Below are 17,695 nucleotides of genomic sequence, written 5' to 3' on the forward strand. Positions count from 1 at the left end.
CGCCGGCGCAGTGAGTACAAATCATGGGCTTGATTTGAACTGGAAAAGGCTTGACTTGTGTGCAAGCGTACGACCGCGACCGGGATGCTTCGAATGTCGGACCAATCAAGGCAAAAATCACCTAGCTAGTCTATAACACCTTTTGCAATTTTTTTCCTCGGAAGAGACCTTTCACATGTCCTTGAGACCTTTCACGTGGCCTGAGTGTTGGTGCTTCATCTGCGTTGTTATTGGTGCTTCGGCATGCCTCTTGATGGCAACCTTTGACGTATCGTATGACTGCTATCAGCGTGTATAAAGAGGGTTTGTGCCAAGGCCAAAAAACACACTAGCAACCATCCACTTCTCCTGTGTTTCTGCCTCCTATTTCATTCCTGCGAAAGCTGCTCCTGCTCTGCGCATTCCACTGATAAAAATTTAGGTACTCTTTCGTTCGCTAGCATAGTGATATGTGCTACATCAATGCGGGTCTGCCTGTTATATCCTGAGAAACATACGTCCGGTTAAATCCTCGAAACACATACATGAAGAGACAAATCTGTTTTAAGAAAACTGTACTTGCTACATGTTTCGATTTGGTTTTGTTTTGCATATACGATACACATACTATACAACTTTATCTTTACGAGCTTGATTCAATCAACATATCGTAAATTTCTCTTCTAGTTACAGGACGAAATCCAAAGCAAACCAATTTATAAGACCAAAATCTTAATTTTTCCGACCAACTAAAACAAAGAGAAGTTAAAATTCCATCACTATAATTTTTCCAAAATTATTAATTATTATATGTGAAATTTTACAAATATTTCGGAACTCATCCTACTATTTATTCTTGTGACGTGATCGATTTATGCTGGATTAAATAAATAACATATGTAGCATTAAATTTTTAAAAAATATATTCCATCGCCTCACAAATAAATGACATATATGTACTTCCCAGTTTCCCATTCTTATGCATTCCAACTTAACAACCGTGAGGACCTTTTTTCCGTTGCATCACATTAATGACCCAAAACTTACGTGAGACGGTCTCACGGGCCGTATTTTATGAGACGGATCTCTTATTTGGGTCATCCATGAAAAAACATTACTTTTATACTAAGAGTATTACTTTTTATTGTATATCGGTAGGGTTGACCCGTCTCACAGATAAAGATTCGTGAGACCGTCTCACAAGAGACCTACACCACATTAATTTAATAAAATAGATAATCTATCCGATGATTTAATACGAGTCGAATTGGCAAATAAGCCACTCAATTTTATATTATTACACGTGAGATAATATGGTCGCTATTATTTCATACATTCGAGATGAAATTCTGAACTAACGTAGTAGTTTGCAAATCATACTAAACAAGTAAACCGCATTGAGCAAACTTATGTGACAAACTCGCTCGAGAAAGTGCTGAAATGAGAATCGAAGTCTTGATAATTAGTCAAATGCTCACATACTTCACATCGACACTTCCTCAAAGGCTCTTACTATTCTTTCTATATTATAATACTTGAGTATGTCATACTAATTAATTTTGTGTATCAATGTGACTCCAAATTTTCTTTAAAGTTTTATCTTGCATAATTTGTTAATTAACCTAGATGGTGTGAATTATTAATAATTTTCGTAACTTTTCCGCTATTTTTTTTTCTAACTTCTTGTTTTATCTCAAAGTACAAACTGTTTTATTACATTTGTATTTGATCTATAACTACTATGTTCTAAAAAAATATTTATTTATTTTTCACATAATTTTTTTACTTCACACAAAAATTCATATGAGTCTGTCTCAAGCCTGATCTATGAAAATATGACTTTTTGTGTCAAAATAATATTTTCCGATTTCGAGTATGAACTGAATCGATTCGTCCTATCGGAGATGCATATTTTATTTATGTACAATTTTCAATAAAAAAATTATGAATTAGTTACAATATCGGATTCGAGCAAAGGAATAATGAATTTATGGGGGGACAAAGTTTAAATTGTCAAAACAGCCCAACGACTTTTATTTTAATCTCCCGCTTTTTGTTGCTTTTATGGGTGGAGAATGCAATTTCCCTGTTTTTTAATGGCAATTCTTGACTTTAATGATAGAAGGAAACAAAAAACAAAACCCTCTTCTCCTTTATTTACGCCCCTTTACGAGCACAAATCTAGCCAAGAAAATGGTTTCCTAGATGATTTTTTAAAGATTATCTGACCCACATGAGAGCCCATTCTATTGGGCAATTTGCATTTCAATGATTTGAACATCAACTGTTCGACAAAATGACCCAAGGATCGTGCCAACGCCATTATCTCATGTTTACAGTGCTCTGTCTCTCTCCTCACTTTGTTTCATTAACCCCGCATTCTTCTTTTCTGTTGCAAAAGTTTCCAACTTTTCTCTCTGGGATTTCTTCCGTTTGTTTTCCATGGACAGGCATCACCAACAGCAGCTGCCGTTGGCCAAGTGCCCGCGGCAACAATGCACTGAATGGTTTGTTTTGCTCATTCTCCTTCTGTTCTTTTAGGCTCAAGTGTTTCATGATCAACTAAAAATAGATTTTGCCCGATGTGTGTTTTTTTTTAAGATAGAGCTGCGGATTATGTAATCTGAAGGTTCGGACTTTATTTCTGGATTTTGTTTGTCATAGTTATCTTGTTCGCTAATATATCAGGTGATTCGCAGTTTGGTTTGAAATTGTTTTGCAGTGTTAAACATAGTGGGATTGTACTTTTTAGTGTATTAAAAAGTACGTTGATACTTCTAATAATCATCCTCAAACCTTCATGACGAAGGGATGCACCATTTGAATTGAAAATGTGCATTTGTTCATGGGAACAGATGTCTCTGGTCGATCGGACCTTACATTTTCTCTGCGGCCTTAAAATAATCTTTGCCAGTTGACTTCTCTTTCGATTTTGTGGACCAACCCATGCTCTGGTCAACTGGGTGCTAGGTTGATCGGCCTGTCTATAGGTTTTCATCCTCTTCCTCCTCCTTTAATTTTCTCTCGTCTCTACATTATTATATATTATGGTGTGTGAATTTATGCAACAGGAATATCTTCCATCATTGTGTATCTGACATCTTACTTTCTTTCTAGAAATTATAATGAAGTACACAAAATTGAAACGCGTATTTGAAGTTTTATTGATCGTTTTTGTGGGCTCACTAACGGATCAGTCAATAGATTGTATAGATAATTGCAAAATTTTAGCGATATGGTGATCAAATGTGCAGTGCAAACTAAACTCTTGGTATTGGTTTCTTGTTCGGATGTATAGAAAGTTCTTATGAAACTTCACTTGGCAGCTGATGATTTTGCATGGAATTACTTCATCGTCCTTTTAGAACGGTCGCATTGATCTACTTCTTGCTTCTTGAGTTTTCTGCCGTAGATTATAGATCCACATGCGTGGTAATCAAACACAGATAGCGTTGGAAGGAGGACGAAGGTCTCCTCGATTTCATGCCAAACTGCTCTGGCAGTTAAGATGAGAACATGAAAGACGATGATGGTTCCCTTGTGTTTTCTTTTTTATTTTGATCCTTCCTAATTCATGTTCTTTATTGTTTTCTTTTATTATTTCTGGAAGTTAATCAGAGGTAAATACTAGTGTGTAATCCAACATTAATAGATTAAAAGATGCTGATCATGCCCCAATTAAAAGAATATTTGTTTTATATCATTTTTCTTTTCTTTTAGATTTTTCTTGATTTAAATTTCTACTAGAGAGAAAGCGTGCAGATAAATGAGTTAGGCCGACAGTGTTTTGTTGAACCAAGGATCAGGCAATAAAGAAAGTTGTGCATACAAGGCATGATCAATTGTTTTCAGTGGTTTGTTTCTTTTTATTCGTTTGTTTCTTCAGAGGGGAGATATTGATTTATCTATTTTCTCCTATTGGCTTTGCTAATCCAAAAATACAAAGCATCCCGACTCAATTATCATTTTTTCTTTGTTTCATTTGTGGGTCGCTATGCTTTTATTGTAAATACTATAACTCCAAAATCATCTCTAATGTCTGTTCCATGTCTTCCTATAGGGTGTTTCGAGACGTTCCAAGTGATATAACAATCGAAGTAGATGGGGGTACATTTTCATTGCATAAGGTAAGGCTTATCAGCAGTTTTCAAAAGTTAAAAATATTTCAGCATATTAATGGGAAAAATTTGTTTGTTTCTACATTTTATTTTCCTATTCTGAAATAAGAGGAAACATTTTTCATTTTCTTATCCAAAATTCATCTCCACCCTCACCATTCCAAAAATACTCTAATATTATTATATTTTAACCTAATATTCTATATTTTTAAAGTTTAAAGATATCCTGTTTTATATCAATGGTATCACATCAAAAATTCAGCACATTCTTGGATGAAGAATTTATAGAAAACATCGAAAAAAACCAGACATTACATAAGTTTTCTTTAAACAATTTTGCGACGTGATTTTTCATTGACAGTTAGGTTTTCTTCAAAATGCTTCAGTAATATATTCTGGCTCATTTTTGGTTCCTACAAAATGTATTTTTACACCTTGAGTGGGTTGCGCATGTATTTTTAAATTGCGAAGTAATCTATCATGTTTTATTAGATATAAAGAAGGTCATAACCCTTTATTACACAAAGTCTGAATGTATTAAAATCTAATTGTAGTTTCCGCTGGTCTCACGAAGTGGAAGAATTCGAAAGTTGGTTGCCGAGCACAGAGACTCTGACATATCCAAGATTGAGCTTCTTAGCCTGCCAGGAGGTGCTATGTCAATGGAACTAGCAGCCCAGTTCTGTTACGGTGTCAATTTTGAGATCACAGCTGCAAATGTTGCTGAGCTATGCTGTGTCTCTGATTACCTTGAAATGACCGAGGAGTACTCAAAGAATAATCTTGGCTCCCGAGCAGAAGAATATCTCGAGACTATTGTATGTAAGAACCTTGAAATGTGTGTTGAAGTCCTCCAACAATGTGAAAACCTTCTACCGCTTGCAGATGAACTGAAAATTGTCACCCGATGCATTGAGGCAATCGCATCCAAAGCTTGTGTCGAGCAAATTGCTTCTAGTTTCTCACGGTTGGAGTATAGTAGCTCGGGGAGACTTCACATGAGCAAACAAACCAAATGTGAAGGAGATTGGTGGATTGAAGACCTTTCTGTTCTTCGGATTGACATGTATCAAAGAGTCATTACTGCAATGAAATGCCGTGGAGTTAGGCCAGAAAGCATAGGTGCTTCGCTGGTGAATCATGCACAAAAGGAGTTAATAAAGAGTTCTACTTTATGGAATCAATCGGCTCAACAAAAAGTTGATTTGGTACCAGGAGCAATCGACCATGAAAGACTAGTAGTTGAAACAATTGTTAGCCTCCTCCCCGTTGAAAAACTTGCCGTTTCTATTAGTTTTCTTTTTGGTTTACTACGAAGTGCTGTGATTCTTGATTGCACAGTTGCTTGCCGACTTGATCTTGAAAGGCGTATAGGATCACAATTAGACATTGCTACTCTAGATGATCTTTTGATTCCTTCCTTCCGCCATGCTGGAGATACGTTATTTGATGTTGACACTGTTCACAGAATATTGGTTAATTTTTCTCAGCAGGATGATAGTGAAGAAGATATGGATGATGGCTTGGTGTTTGAATCCGATAGCCCTCCTTCACCTTCCCAAACTACATTATGCAAAGTTTCTAAACTCGTGGACAATTACCTGGCTGAAATTGCACCCGATGCAAACCTCAAGCTGAACAAGTTCATAGCTGTTGCAGAAACTTTACCAACACATGCTCGCACTTTCCACGATGGATTATATCGAGCTATTGATGTTTACCTTAAAGTAAGAACTGTAAACTGGCCTTAATTTTTTTTGTCAACATCAAGGCATGGTAAAACTATTTGACTATAATGGAATGCTTATTGATATTTGCAGGCTCATCAAGGTTTACCGGATCCAGATGGCAAAAGGCTCTGCAAATTGATTGATTTTCAGAAACTTTCACAAGAAGCAGGTGCACATGCTGCACAGAATGAGCGCCTTCCTCTCCAGTCGATAGTTCAGGTTCTCTATTATGAACAATTAAGACTACGCAATGCTTTATGTTCTCATCCAGATGATGATCCAAAACATATACATCAATCATGGCGGATCAGCAGTGGAGCTCTAAGCGCTGCAATGTCTCCTCGAGATAACTATGCATCTCTAAGACGAGAAAACCGGGAATTGAAGCTTGAGCTAGCGAGGCTGCGGATGAGATTAAATGATTTGGAGAAAGATCATGTTTGCATGAAGAGGAACATGGAAAGATCAAGTTCTCGAAAGCTCGTGAATTCCTTTTCCAAGAAGATCAATAAACTGAATATATTTGCACATGGTTCTTCGAGAGAATCAAGCTCTCCCTCAAAGTAGTTGCAAAAACTGGTGTTAGCCGAAGGGAAGAGCAAGAGAAGGATTATCATCTATAGGTATTTCAGTGTTTTAGAATCTTGAGTGTCCTTATGAGTAAATTGTAAGCACGTTTCATTGCCGCGTTCGTATTTTTCTCTTGCAGTGGGTATGTTTTTGTTGGGATATTTTTAACCCCACAAAGATCAAGGTCAAAAAATTAAAGTGAGAAAAAGGAAGAAAAGAAAAGAGCATGGACTGCACCTCCAGGCATTGTTTATTCTATAATCTATTGTTTGTTGCTGGCCATGAATGTACTATTCATATGGATTTTTTTTCTCTGTTTTTTCTTTCCTTTTTCTTTTCTTTTTTGGCCATTCTGTAGTTCTACTTATTCAATTTCACAAGTTATTTCCTTTTTCTCATGAGCATGTTACACTTTCCTCTTAAATCATTTAATTTGAGTAAGCAATAATTGGTGGCGCAAAACTTCATACCTAGTTACTAAATTACCGTAATTTATTATCGAAGGCATCCCCCAATAAGGGTGTCAAAATCAGACACGACCCACAACTCGACACAATTCAACCCAAAAAAAATCAGGTTTGGGGTTTTCGGATTCGGGTTGGATCCGATAGTTGACCCGAAAAAAATGATTGGGTTCGGGTTGGGTTCGGGTTGATCCGAGTTGACTCGAAAATTTTAAATTTTTTTTAAAAAAATATAATAAATAAATATTGCCTATACATTGTATGTCTGAAAAAATATTTATTGTATATTTATATCATAAATTTTTATAATTTAATATTTATTTTGAATATTTTTTTATTTTCTAAACAATTATTTATTTGATTTAGTAAATATTTTTTATTTTTTTACAATTAGACTTTCAAATTTAAATTATATATATGAAGGAGATTTTGTTATTATGTGTTTAAATTAAATTTTGTTTTAATTTTATTTAATTTTCTTTAAAAAAAATTCGAAATAAAGTTAATCGGGCTGATTGGGTTGATTCGGGTTCGAGTTCGGGTTGAGTGTTTTCGAATTGGTCCGGGTTGGATTCAGTTTGAGCAATTTTTGAATAGTAGCTCAACTCGATCCAATCCATCCAATCCACGCGAATTGACACTCTTATCCCCAAACACTAGTCCAAAAAGTTAAAAGAGTTCAATATCTACACAAAACTCTGTAAAATAATTCCTTCCCTTCGATGTTGGAGATGCTACACCAGATCGCATGTATTGATTACCATTAGATCTGTGGGCCTCAGTTTGTTTTCACAAGATCCGACGGTTTTCGGTACATTTTACCTATGAGTGGCAGATTATGAAGGATATTTTGTTTGTTAATATTAGTTAACTATTTATTTAAAAAAAATGACATCTTCAAATATAATTATATACATTTAAACATGTTATTTTGTTAAATAAACAGTTGAATAAGATTATTTTGCAAATTTCCCACAGTCAGTCAGGGCCAAAAGGGGGAAAAAGAAAAAAAGAACACACTCGTACACAATTCTAATAGCTAACATTTCTTCCAACATGAATTGTTGTTACGCAGTATTTGTCATCAAACTTTAACAACCTTAGCATCCTGCTCAAAACTCGACGGCGAATCTCCCCGGCTAACAAGATCAACAACTGGAGAAGCAAAGTCGACCTTGAATTTGAGTTTCTTCCTAGTACTGTCAGGCTTCTTTAAGCAAGACTTAAGTGTCTTAGCATGCTCAGGGCTGACAACTAGCGACTGCCCACTTCTGATCATGCCAAAACCCGATCTTCCAATATCAAAAGGTGAATCTGTTCCATAGTTCAATTGATCATCACTTTCCATTGGTTGGTGTAGATTTCTTCTCATCTTGTTCCATGACTTGTAAAATGACGATTTATCAAAACTTTTTGCTGTGTCGGGGTTTTGCTCCGGCATGTACACATAGAGTTCTCTATCACTCACAATATTATGAGACTGTGTTTCAGTTTTCCTGTGTTGCTGTTGGTGTTTTGGTGTACTACCTGTCAGTGACTTTGTAGGTGACTTTTGCTTGTTACAAGGATTCAAGTAGTGGTGGTGATATGATTTAGAATATCTGTTGCATTTGGAGTCGTACTCCATTTTAGCATTCAAAAGCTTGTAAACCGTGCGGTAAGGTACTAGATAAAACACTTTCCCAGGAAAAAGAACTGAGTCTGGGTGGACAACAATCCATGGAAACTCAAAGAAATCAGGCCTAGCAAGACAGTGTCTGGGGTACCTACTCATGATCTCTCCAGCTGTGATGGGTTCCCGAAAAAACTCGATGTGCCGGCCTGGGTGCACCACCTTTAGGACATCATTTTCTCTTGTTGAAACTTCCATTCTATAAATTTTTGTTCCTATTGATTTCTTTATCTATCTATTTTTCTTCTTCTCTTTTTTCGGTGTTGGATGTATGTGCAAGAAAAGAGGAGCATGACACTTTCAGGATGTAATTCTTATAGGAAATCTTGGAACAACAGTGTGACATTCTTGGCGTAAAATAAGAGGGAAGCTTTGGAGAATGTGACTACATTATGTCATTGGACAAGTCGCTTTGAAGGTGAAAGGAGAATTATCCAATTAAAGACTGCGTTTGGATATTAATTAATGTTGTAAGATATAGTTTTATCTTTCTATGCATATCTTTATTAATAAAATAAACCGATCGATGTTCTAATCCCTTCAAGCTTTCAAAGGTAAGTATATCACCATTCGAGTCGTCACTTCCCTCTTTTTCTCTTGTTATAAAAATTAATATCATATTATTTGCATATTTTAACTTCAATAATAGATAGAATTTTGTTATTGAAGAAGTTGAATTTGCTTCTCCAATAGCAGACTTTGAAAGTATGTTTCGTATTCAAATTCTTTAGTTATTTTTTTTATATGTGATGCGTGCATATATATTTTAATATAAAATATAATTTTTATTATGTGATTATATTAAAGTAATTCTTCTTTCAAATTTTTCATTTGAGTTTCTATGTTGTTACGTTTTGATTCTTTGTGAAAATTAGAATATTACGAGGAAGGAAATTGATTTTTAAATATATTTTTTAAAATAACTTATCATATGGGTATTTCATTAAATAAATACTGTAGATGTATATATAGTTCCAAAACAAAAAACAAAGCCCTATTAAAATTCATTTGTCTTGTTCTTAGGGAAAGGGCTCGGATAAATGATTTTAAAAAAAAAAAAATTGTGGGAGTAAGATATATCTTTTTATAATGAATGAATAGAGTTTGAGCGAATGCAGAACTGTACCTAAAAAAATAAAAATAAATCGGATAATGTTATCAAATAATAATATAAAATAATTTTTTAATTCTAAAATATATTTTTTTATTATAATATAATCAAATTACTTAATGTTTTGGATAGTCAACATAATTAATTTTTTTGGTTGATGAGTCCCTAGCACAAAGCAGTATCCTCAAACTACATTAAATGGTTTGTCTATGTCAATTTCGAGTTTTTGGTTTCATATTAAGGTATTATTCTTATGTTAACATGAACTCAATCTATTTTTTTTCATATTATGTAATGCATTGATCAACGTAAACACATATAACACATATTGGCAAAAACTTGTGTGAGACGGTCTCACGGGTCGTATTTGTGAGACGGGTCTCTTATTTGGGTTATCCATGAAAAAGTATTACTTTTTATGCTAAGAGTATTACTTTTTATTGTAAATATGGGTAGGATTGACCCGTCTCACGGTCTCACATGAGACTCACTCTAACATATTTACAACCACTGAATAATTAGTTTGGATGATACACAAGGATATGGTCAAATAAATCTATATTTAACACCTTATGGAGGGCAATCAGTCAACTTGATCAATTTTAAAATAATAAAATCAAATAAAATTATAGTCCACTTCCAATTTTAATAATATTAATTAATTTATAATTCTTAAAATATGATTTGAAAATTTTGTGTTTGAAGAATTAATAGATGGAACCAATCACAATATTGAAAAGCTTGACCATGTATATTAGCAATTGTGAGATTCAAAAAAAAAAAAAAGAGGAATACATGTTTAATTTGTTGAAAATTGTAAGCTCAGAAGGATCACTATTAACAATTAACAGCAAACCAACTAAGTAACAAAACCATGAATCATTAAGTACTTTAGAATCAGACAATAAGGAATCAAAACATTAATGTGCTTCTTCAAGGGAAACATTAAGCATACTACAAATGCATATTCCCAAACATCACAAAAGTTGAAACACCGTCCACTGAAACTTATTGCCAACAAAAACCAAGTCTTTTAAGCCGAGGATTTGGTGTAGAAGCGAACGCCGACAGCAAAACCTAAGATTAGCAGGGGAACTAAGAACTGGAGCAGCTTGACTATGAACTCTGATGTTTTGTCCTGGTTATAGTGAGGTTGCTTCGGAGGAGTGTATGTGACTTTGGTGGGAATGGTTGAAGAATCAACATCTCCTACGTAGAATCCCTCCATCATCTCATTTGCAGTGACACTGTGGCCGACGTCTTCGAAATCATCAGTCGCATCCTTTCCTAATAGTTTTGAAAACGAAAACATACACCTCAAAATGATCAAGAAACTATGCATATATTTATATGATGTACTGTCATTATCGGAGAATGGTGTTACCTGTCGCAGACAACAGAACTTCGTCACCACCAGGATGCTCTTCCAAGAATTCAGTCACGTTATAAGCCTATTGAAATGTATTTCAAGGTGAGAAACTACAATATTATATGTAGTAAAAATCTGGAGCATGAGGAGATAGGGGTAGTTCTCTTGTAGGTTGGAACCAAGAGTCTCTGCATGACTATCAACTGGTGAATAATGGATCTGAACCAAAGGCGAAAATTGGACTGTAACTGTTGATCATTGTCCATCATACAGCGTTTTTGGGCATTAAAACTTGTTTGAAAGAAACACTTCCACTTTGGAAACACTTTAAATTTATTATTTCATATTTAGAAGAGGCTATAAAAAGATTGAATGCTAAAATGGTAATGGATTTCAGATAAGCCAAATCCTAACATAAAAATTGTTATGAATTTCTTTTTTTTTTTATTTTTGGGAAAAAAGCATCGTACAGTTTCGTAGCAAAGCGTGTTTTTTAATTTATTAATACTGATTGATTCAGGGGGGAATAATCTCCATTGAGTTCAAAAGTCATTATTCTCTCGCTCTTGGGAAAACAATAATGAAACCAGGAAGTGATTGGTATTACCGTGCACTTGCTGCTTTACCAAAAGTTATAACTAGTGTTAACTGTTCAACTCAAATCTTTCAAATTATGCAACAACTCAAGTGTCACGTTTCGATTGCTCTACCCAGTAGAGACAATTATTACACTCCAACAATTTTTCTACCACTAATCGTGCTTCTTGCAATTACTAGGAATTGAACTCGTGACATTTGCTATGATACTAATGTTGATCAATTTTATTCATATGAGCTTATATGTGAATAATTACGTATTGTGAGTTGTCGGTTAAGTCATGGTCCCCAGATCGTGCGCAATAACGTTCTGTATTTTCTCCCCCATTAAGAAAATAATTCAGAACAAAAAACTAAAGGATTATTTCAAGGAAAAGAGCGTGTAGATCTTGAACATCAAGACATGTTCTAAAGAATTCAGAACTATGGCACCAATTACACTTCTACTTAAATTTTTAGTCAAATTCTTAATTATTTAGCATGATGAATTTTGTGGTTTATGTGGAATTTTCCGCAACAAGTGGTATCAGAACCATTCATGTTTGAATCATTAAGATTTGTTTAAACTTTTAGATATTATTTGGAATTAAATCTGGAAAATAAATTTTTTGATATGGCTTCAGATCTCAAAAATATTTTGGTTGAAATAAATATTTTAAAGTTTCAGTTTTAGTAAAGAGATTTTGATTGGATATTTAAAGAACTCGGTAAAAAATTTCGATCTTCCATCCAGTTTTTATTCAACAAAAATTTTTTTATAGGAAAATCGAAAATTTGGGTTAAAAACTTCGGTTAATTTTCTTTTAGTGTCCAGGGCAGTCGCAGGTGCGTGATTTTGGGCGCCCCCGCCATCCAGGACATTTTGGACAGTAGCATTCGCTCAAGGGCGCGATTTCGGGGTGTCCCCGCGCTTCTTATGTAATTTTTCTAAAAAAAAATATTTTTACAGTCCAAGTTTATTCGGTTTAAGCTTAAATATTCAATTATTCAAATAATGATAAGATTATATGTATTTTAAAATAGATTGATTGAAATAAACTGTCGCCAAAATGACATCTTTTAAGGAAATTAATTTTATTTTGAAATACAAAAGGATTTTGTTACATGTGATTTATATGGATATTGATAGATCCAAAGGAAGTTTAATATTTAATATAATTACATATGCACTTATGTTAGTAAACATGGGATAGTTGTTAAGTTTTTCATGTGAATAATAAACCGACCCAAAAGAAAGTTGTTATTTGACATGATAGTTACTATCAGTGTTTGACTGCTGTGTCAGGATATCACTTACAAGTAAATCTTTTGTCCAAAGATAAAACATTAATGGAGTGCTCGGTATACTGTTTATGAAGTTTATATTATTTGAATTTATTGATTATTTTATTTAGATATTTGGTTGAGCATGTATATTTGTTTTTTGTTTTCTACACAGAATTGATTCATGTGAATATTCACTCCAAAATTAATTCTATTCATATGCTAAATGGCTCCAATTTTAAATCGTGGCAAGAGAATTTATTGATAGTTGTCAGAGTTATGAATTTGGACCTTGCGATAAAGGTTGACTCTCCCCTCGCCATTACGGATAAGAGTACCTCTAATGAAAATAGGGAGTTTGAAAGGTGGGAGAGGTAAAATCGAACGTGTATGATGATTATAAAGAGCGTTATTCCAGAAACATTCAGGTGCACAATGTCTAGTGACATTGCTACGGCTAAAGCTTTCCTTCAAGACCTCGAAAAGAGGTTTGCTAAAAGTGAAAAAGTCTGAAATTGTTACACTTTTAGCAAGCACCCTTTCAATGAGGTACCGAGGTAAGAGAAGCATAAGGAAGTACATTTTTGAAATGTTTCATCTTGCTTTAAGGTTGAAAGCACTGAAGCTTGACCTCTCTGAGGAATTGCTTGTACATCTGGTTTTGATATTTCTTCCTACTCAGTATAACTAGTTCATGGTGAGCAACAATTCTCAGAAAGAGACTTGGCCTCAGAATGAGCTCATCTCGCACTATGTTCAGGAAGAAGAAATGTTGAAGCAAGATAAAATTGAAAGTGCTCATAAGGCCTCTACCTCAAAAGATAAAGGATAGAAAAGGAAGGATAAAGAAGCTCCCGATACACACCCTCCGAAGAAACAACAGAAGAATCCTACTGATTCTCAAAATGTTAGTTGTTACTTTTGTGTCAGTGATGAGCATATAAAGATGAACAAATTATCTCTCTTGATGTGCCAAGAAAGATATGCTTCTTAATATGGTTTGTTCTGAGGTTAATTTAACTTCGATGCTTACACACACGTGGTGGATAATTTCTGGTGCAACAGCTCACATCAGTGTGACTATGCAGGGTAGTTTGGATTGCCGAAAACCAAGTGATGTTGAAAGATTCATCTACATTAGCGACGAAAACAAAGTTGAAGTTGAGACAATAGGGAAATTTAGATTATTATTATAGACTGAAATATTGGATCTTTTTGAAACATTCATTGTACCGTCTTTCAGACGAATTTGATTTCTATTTCTGCATTGAACAAATTCGGCTATTCTTGTTCATTTGGAAATGGATTATTCTGTTTGTTACATGATTCAAAATTGGTTGGTTCTGGTTCTTTATTAGGACACAATAATCTTTATTCTTTGGATGTTATTGTTTCATTTAATGAATCTCTGCAAATAAGGAGAGACACTAAAAGAAAATTAACCAGTGATAATAGCTGCGCTATGACACAAAAGATTGAGTCATATATCTGAAAAGAGTCAGACGAAATTCTCGAACCTTTAGATTACACAAATTTTAATAATTGTGTTAATTGTATAAAAGGAAAACAAACAAATAAAAGGAGATTTGAAGTCAACATGTGTCAGGTGTCTCACAACTTATATATACTGATATTTGTGGCCCATTCCCTTCAGCTTATTGGAATGATGAACAGTATTTTATAACGTTCACATACGATTTCGCAAGATATGACTTCATTTATCTTATTCATGAAAAAGTACAATCATTGGATATGTTCAAAAATTATTAAGATGAAGTTGAAAATCAACTTGGCTTAAAGATTAAAAGCATCAGATCTAGTCGTAGTAGTGAACACTATGGCAGATATGATGGTTTAGGTTAACAACGTCCAGAACCTTTTGCTAGATTCCTAGAGGATTGCAATATCGTCCCAAAGTACACTATGCCGGGTTCGCCCACTATGAATGATGTTGCTGAAAGACGAAACAGAACGCTTATGGATATGGTGGCCAGAATCACTCTAGGGAGATGCAGTAAAGACCGCAACATATATCCTTAACAATGTTCCAACTAAGGCAGCGACCAAAACCTCCCTTATGAACTTAAAACAGGTAAAAACTTAGTATTAAACATTTGCACGTTTGGGGATGTCCAGCTTAGGCAAGGCCTTACAAGCCTAATGAAAAGAAACTGGACTCAAAGACGGTCAGCTGTTATATTATTGGATACTCTGAAAGATCCAGTGGGTACAAGTTCTATAAGTAAGTCGATTTTTGAGTCGGGAAATGCCCGGTTCTTTGAAAATGTTAATTTTGCGGGGGTAGATAAAGTAAATGATAAAGTGGTCAACTAATGTTTCAGATTATTGGACTTTAATGTATCTAATAGGTTGTTGGCCTTTAATATGTAGAGACGTAAGTGTAATTTCTGCATTTATGATTGCTAAAACAGAATATCAGAAGATAATGATAGACATTATCTATATATAGGTCATGGTCCCCAGATAGCGTGCAATAACGCTCCTTATTCTCTGCTCCATTAGGAAAATAATTCAGAAGAGAAAACTAAATGATTCTCTCAAGGAAAAGAGCGTATAGATCTGGAAGATCAAGACACGTTCTAAAGAATTCAAGATTTCACTTACGCTTCCACTTAAGTTTTTAGTCAAATTCTTAATGATTTAGAATGACGAATTATGTGTTTTATGTGGAATTTTCCCCAACAACCAATTGCAGTACCGAGTGCTTGTTGTTTTACCAAACTAGTGGTAATGGTGCAGCTCGAATCTTTTAAACCGTACAATAACATCGCGTTTCGATTTCTCTATCCAGCAGAGATAATTATTGCACCCAACATGATTGTTAATGGGATGATGTGCAAACAAAAAATAAATAGTTTACAAGCAGTCTACGGCAATTCAGATAAATCATACCGTGAAGATCAATTATAAAAGCACGTGCTAATATGGCCAAGATTAACACTTCTTAACAGTTCAAGACAATTATAATCTTCAAGCACCATCGATTGAAATGATAATAACAAAACATGTAGAGAGACAAAGGACTCAAAAACTAAGAAGGCTACTATGAGCAATAAAACCGTTGTGACAATTTTCATTCAAAAGATAATACTTAAGATAGAGCTATACTGAAGTTGCATTTGCATAGAAGCCTATGGGCTGATAAATGGATTTTTGGAAGTGGGGATTTCAAAATACTTCAATGATGAGGAAGTTGACTGGATAAAGAATATAATAAAATCGTAGAAAATAAGAGGTACATGCTTATCAAGTTAGTCAGACAAAAATCTGACTTCACTAGAGCTAACACTACTCCGGAAAATATTTATTCTTCTAACTTAAAAGTCCTTTAAAAGTTGAGGCTTCTTACTTGTGGACAATGATCCGTTTTCATCTCTTAAACTCTTTTTTCTTTCCCCAAACTAAATCAAATACAATAGACACATTTTCAACTTTTCCCACAAAGTTGACAATTATCATATTCTAGACCTGCTAACATAATCGTTGCAATTAATTCAACAGGTCACTAGTAACGAAAAAACTGCAATATTATACTATATTCTAATCAAAATATGCTAAATTTTAAAAATTTACAATCCACTAATCACAGACATAATTTACCAAACAAAATCTTGCACCATTTGTGATGCATCTAATGGAATATCATCTCTACCATTATAACTAATCCAAACATTGCAGAGATCGCAATTTATGCCCATTTATTGACAAAAGATTATGCACTTTGGTGAAAACTATGAACAATTTATGTCTTTATCTGTAACAATATCATCATATAAACATTTCTTCAGAACCACGAACTGCATTGAGCTAAAATGAAACTGCCAAGATCTGATGAAGCACCACATATAGTGAACAAGGATCCGACCAAAGTAACTGAAAAATCTCTAAAAAGGATAACATTCACCCTCCCTACAATTCTCAGAATCACAAAACAATCAAAAGTTGCAATTAAGGAACTATCTAAACATTCAGTGAAAAATCAAATCTTGGCAGATCCAGATATCAGATAAACAGGAAGGAGCCCACGTACTACCAATCCACAATAACTCTGAACATTGTTCAGAACCACAGACATAAATCAATAAACTTCAAATACCTTGCCCTTAATGATGAGCCAGCAGTCCTGGTTGGTGCTGTGCTCAGAAACCTCAGCAAAACTAAAAACTTTAGCCATTTGAGGGGAGGAGATTCAGTCACAATGAACCGCGAAGAAAGACCAAATCTGGAATAGTTTTTCAGGGATTGCAGAGGAGCTTGAAGAAGAGTTTGGTGATGGTAGGTGTGATGTGTTGTGAACACATGAAATTGAGCTTATTCAAAGTGTGGTTGGTAAGAGCCAGCGAGGTAGAGGTGAACGGTAGTTCGTCTAATTTTTCACAAAATATAAACTTTAAAAAAAATATTTTTTAGAAAAAGAAACTTTATTGATAAATTTCTGAAATATATCTCAGACAATGTCAGTGCATAGTCATAATTTTTTTTAAAATTTATGAACCCCAAAATTTACTCTATAAATACTCATATCTAATTATCTGGAGATGTCAAAAATTTGGAACCCCAAAATAGATATTTTATCGATCATAATAAGAACTTTTTCTAATTATACGATGAGTGAGAAATTGTGTTTTTTGAAAAATTAGATGATATAAAGAAGTCATCTTAACGCATTTTCAATGAAAACCAACAATTACTGAATTTATGGTGATCGCTCGAAAATCCAGTTTTTCCTTACACATTTGGAGTTTTCAAAGAGTCAAATCAAACATCTGGAACTCCAAAATAGATAATTTGTATGTCAAAA

At 34.2% G+C, this 17,695-nt stretch overlaps 2 protein-coding genes across 4 annotated transcripts; one reads left to right on the forward strand and one right to left on the reverse strand.

The window, feature by feature from the left end:
• Positions 1 to 2,024: 2,024 nt before the first annotated feature.
• Positions 2,025 to 6,790, forward strand: LOC140991512 (BTB/POZ domain-containing protein At5g48800). 3 transcript variants are annotated; one of them, XM_073461488.1, is made up of 4 exons: positions 2,025 to 2,486; positions 4,040 to 4,106; positions 4,652 to 5,824; positions 5,918 to 6,790. In XM_073461488.1, exons 1-4 carry the CDS (start codon positions 2,422 to 2,424, stop codon positions 6,392 to 6,394), a joined length of 1,782 nt encoding a protein of 593 aa, XP_073317589.1. In that variant the 5' UTR covers positions 2,025 to 2,421; the 3' UTR covers positions 6,395 to 6,790. The 3 variants fall into 3 exon arrangements, with proteins under 3 accessions (XP_073317589.1, XP_073317590.1, XP_073317591.1); XM_073461489.1 differs by lacking the exon at positions 2,025 to 2,486 and adding an exon at positions 2,495 to 3,833; XM_073461490.1 differs by lacking the exon at positions 2,025 to 2,486 and adding an exon at positions 2,495 to 2,969.
• Positions 6,791 to 10,508: 3,718 nt separating this feature from the next.
• On the reverse strand, positions 10,509 to 17,267 carry LOC140956288 (cytochrome b5, seed isoform-like). Its single transcript, XM_073413003.1, has 3 exons — positions 16,991 to 17,267; positions 11,029 to 11,095; positions 10,509 to 10,931 (listed from the first exon to the last, which is right to left on the reverse strand). The coding sequence occupies exons 1-3, from the start codon at positions 17,066 to 17,068 to the stop codon at positions 10,678 to 10,680; spliced, it is 399 nt and encodes a 132-aa protein (XP_073269104.1). The 5' UTR covers positions 17,069 to 17,267; the 3' UTR covers positions 10,509 to 10,677.
• Positions 17,268 to 17,695: the final 428 nt, after the last annotated feature.

The sequence above is a fragment of the Primulina huaijiensis genome, chromosome 13 (assembly GCF_012295235.1).
Source record: "Primulina huaijiensis isolate GDHJ02 chromosome 13, ASM1229523v2, whole genome shotgun sequence".
Lineage (NCBI taxonomy): Eukaryota > Viridiplantae > Streptophyta > Magnoliopsida > Lamiales > Gesneriaceae > Primulina > Primulina huaijiensis.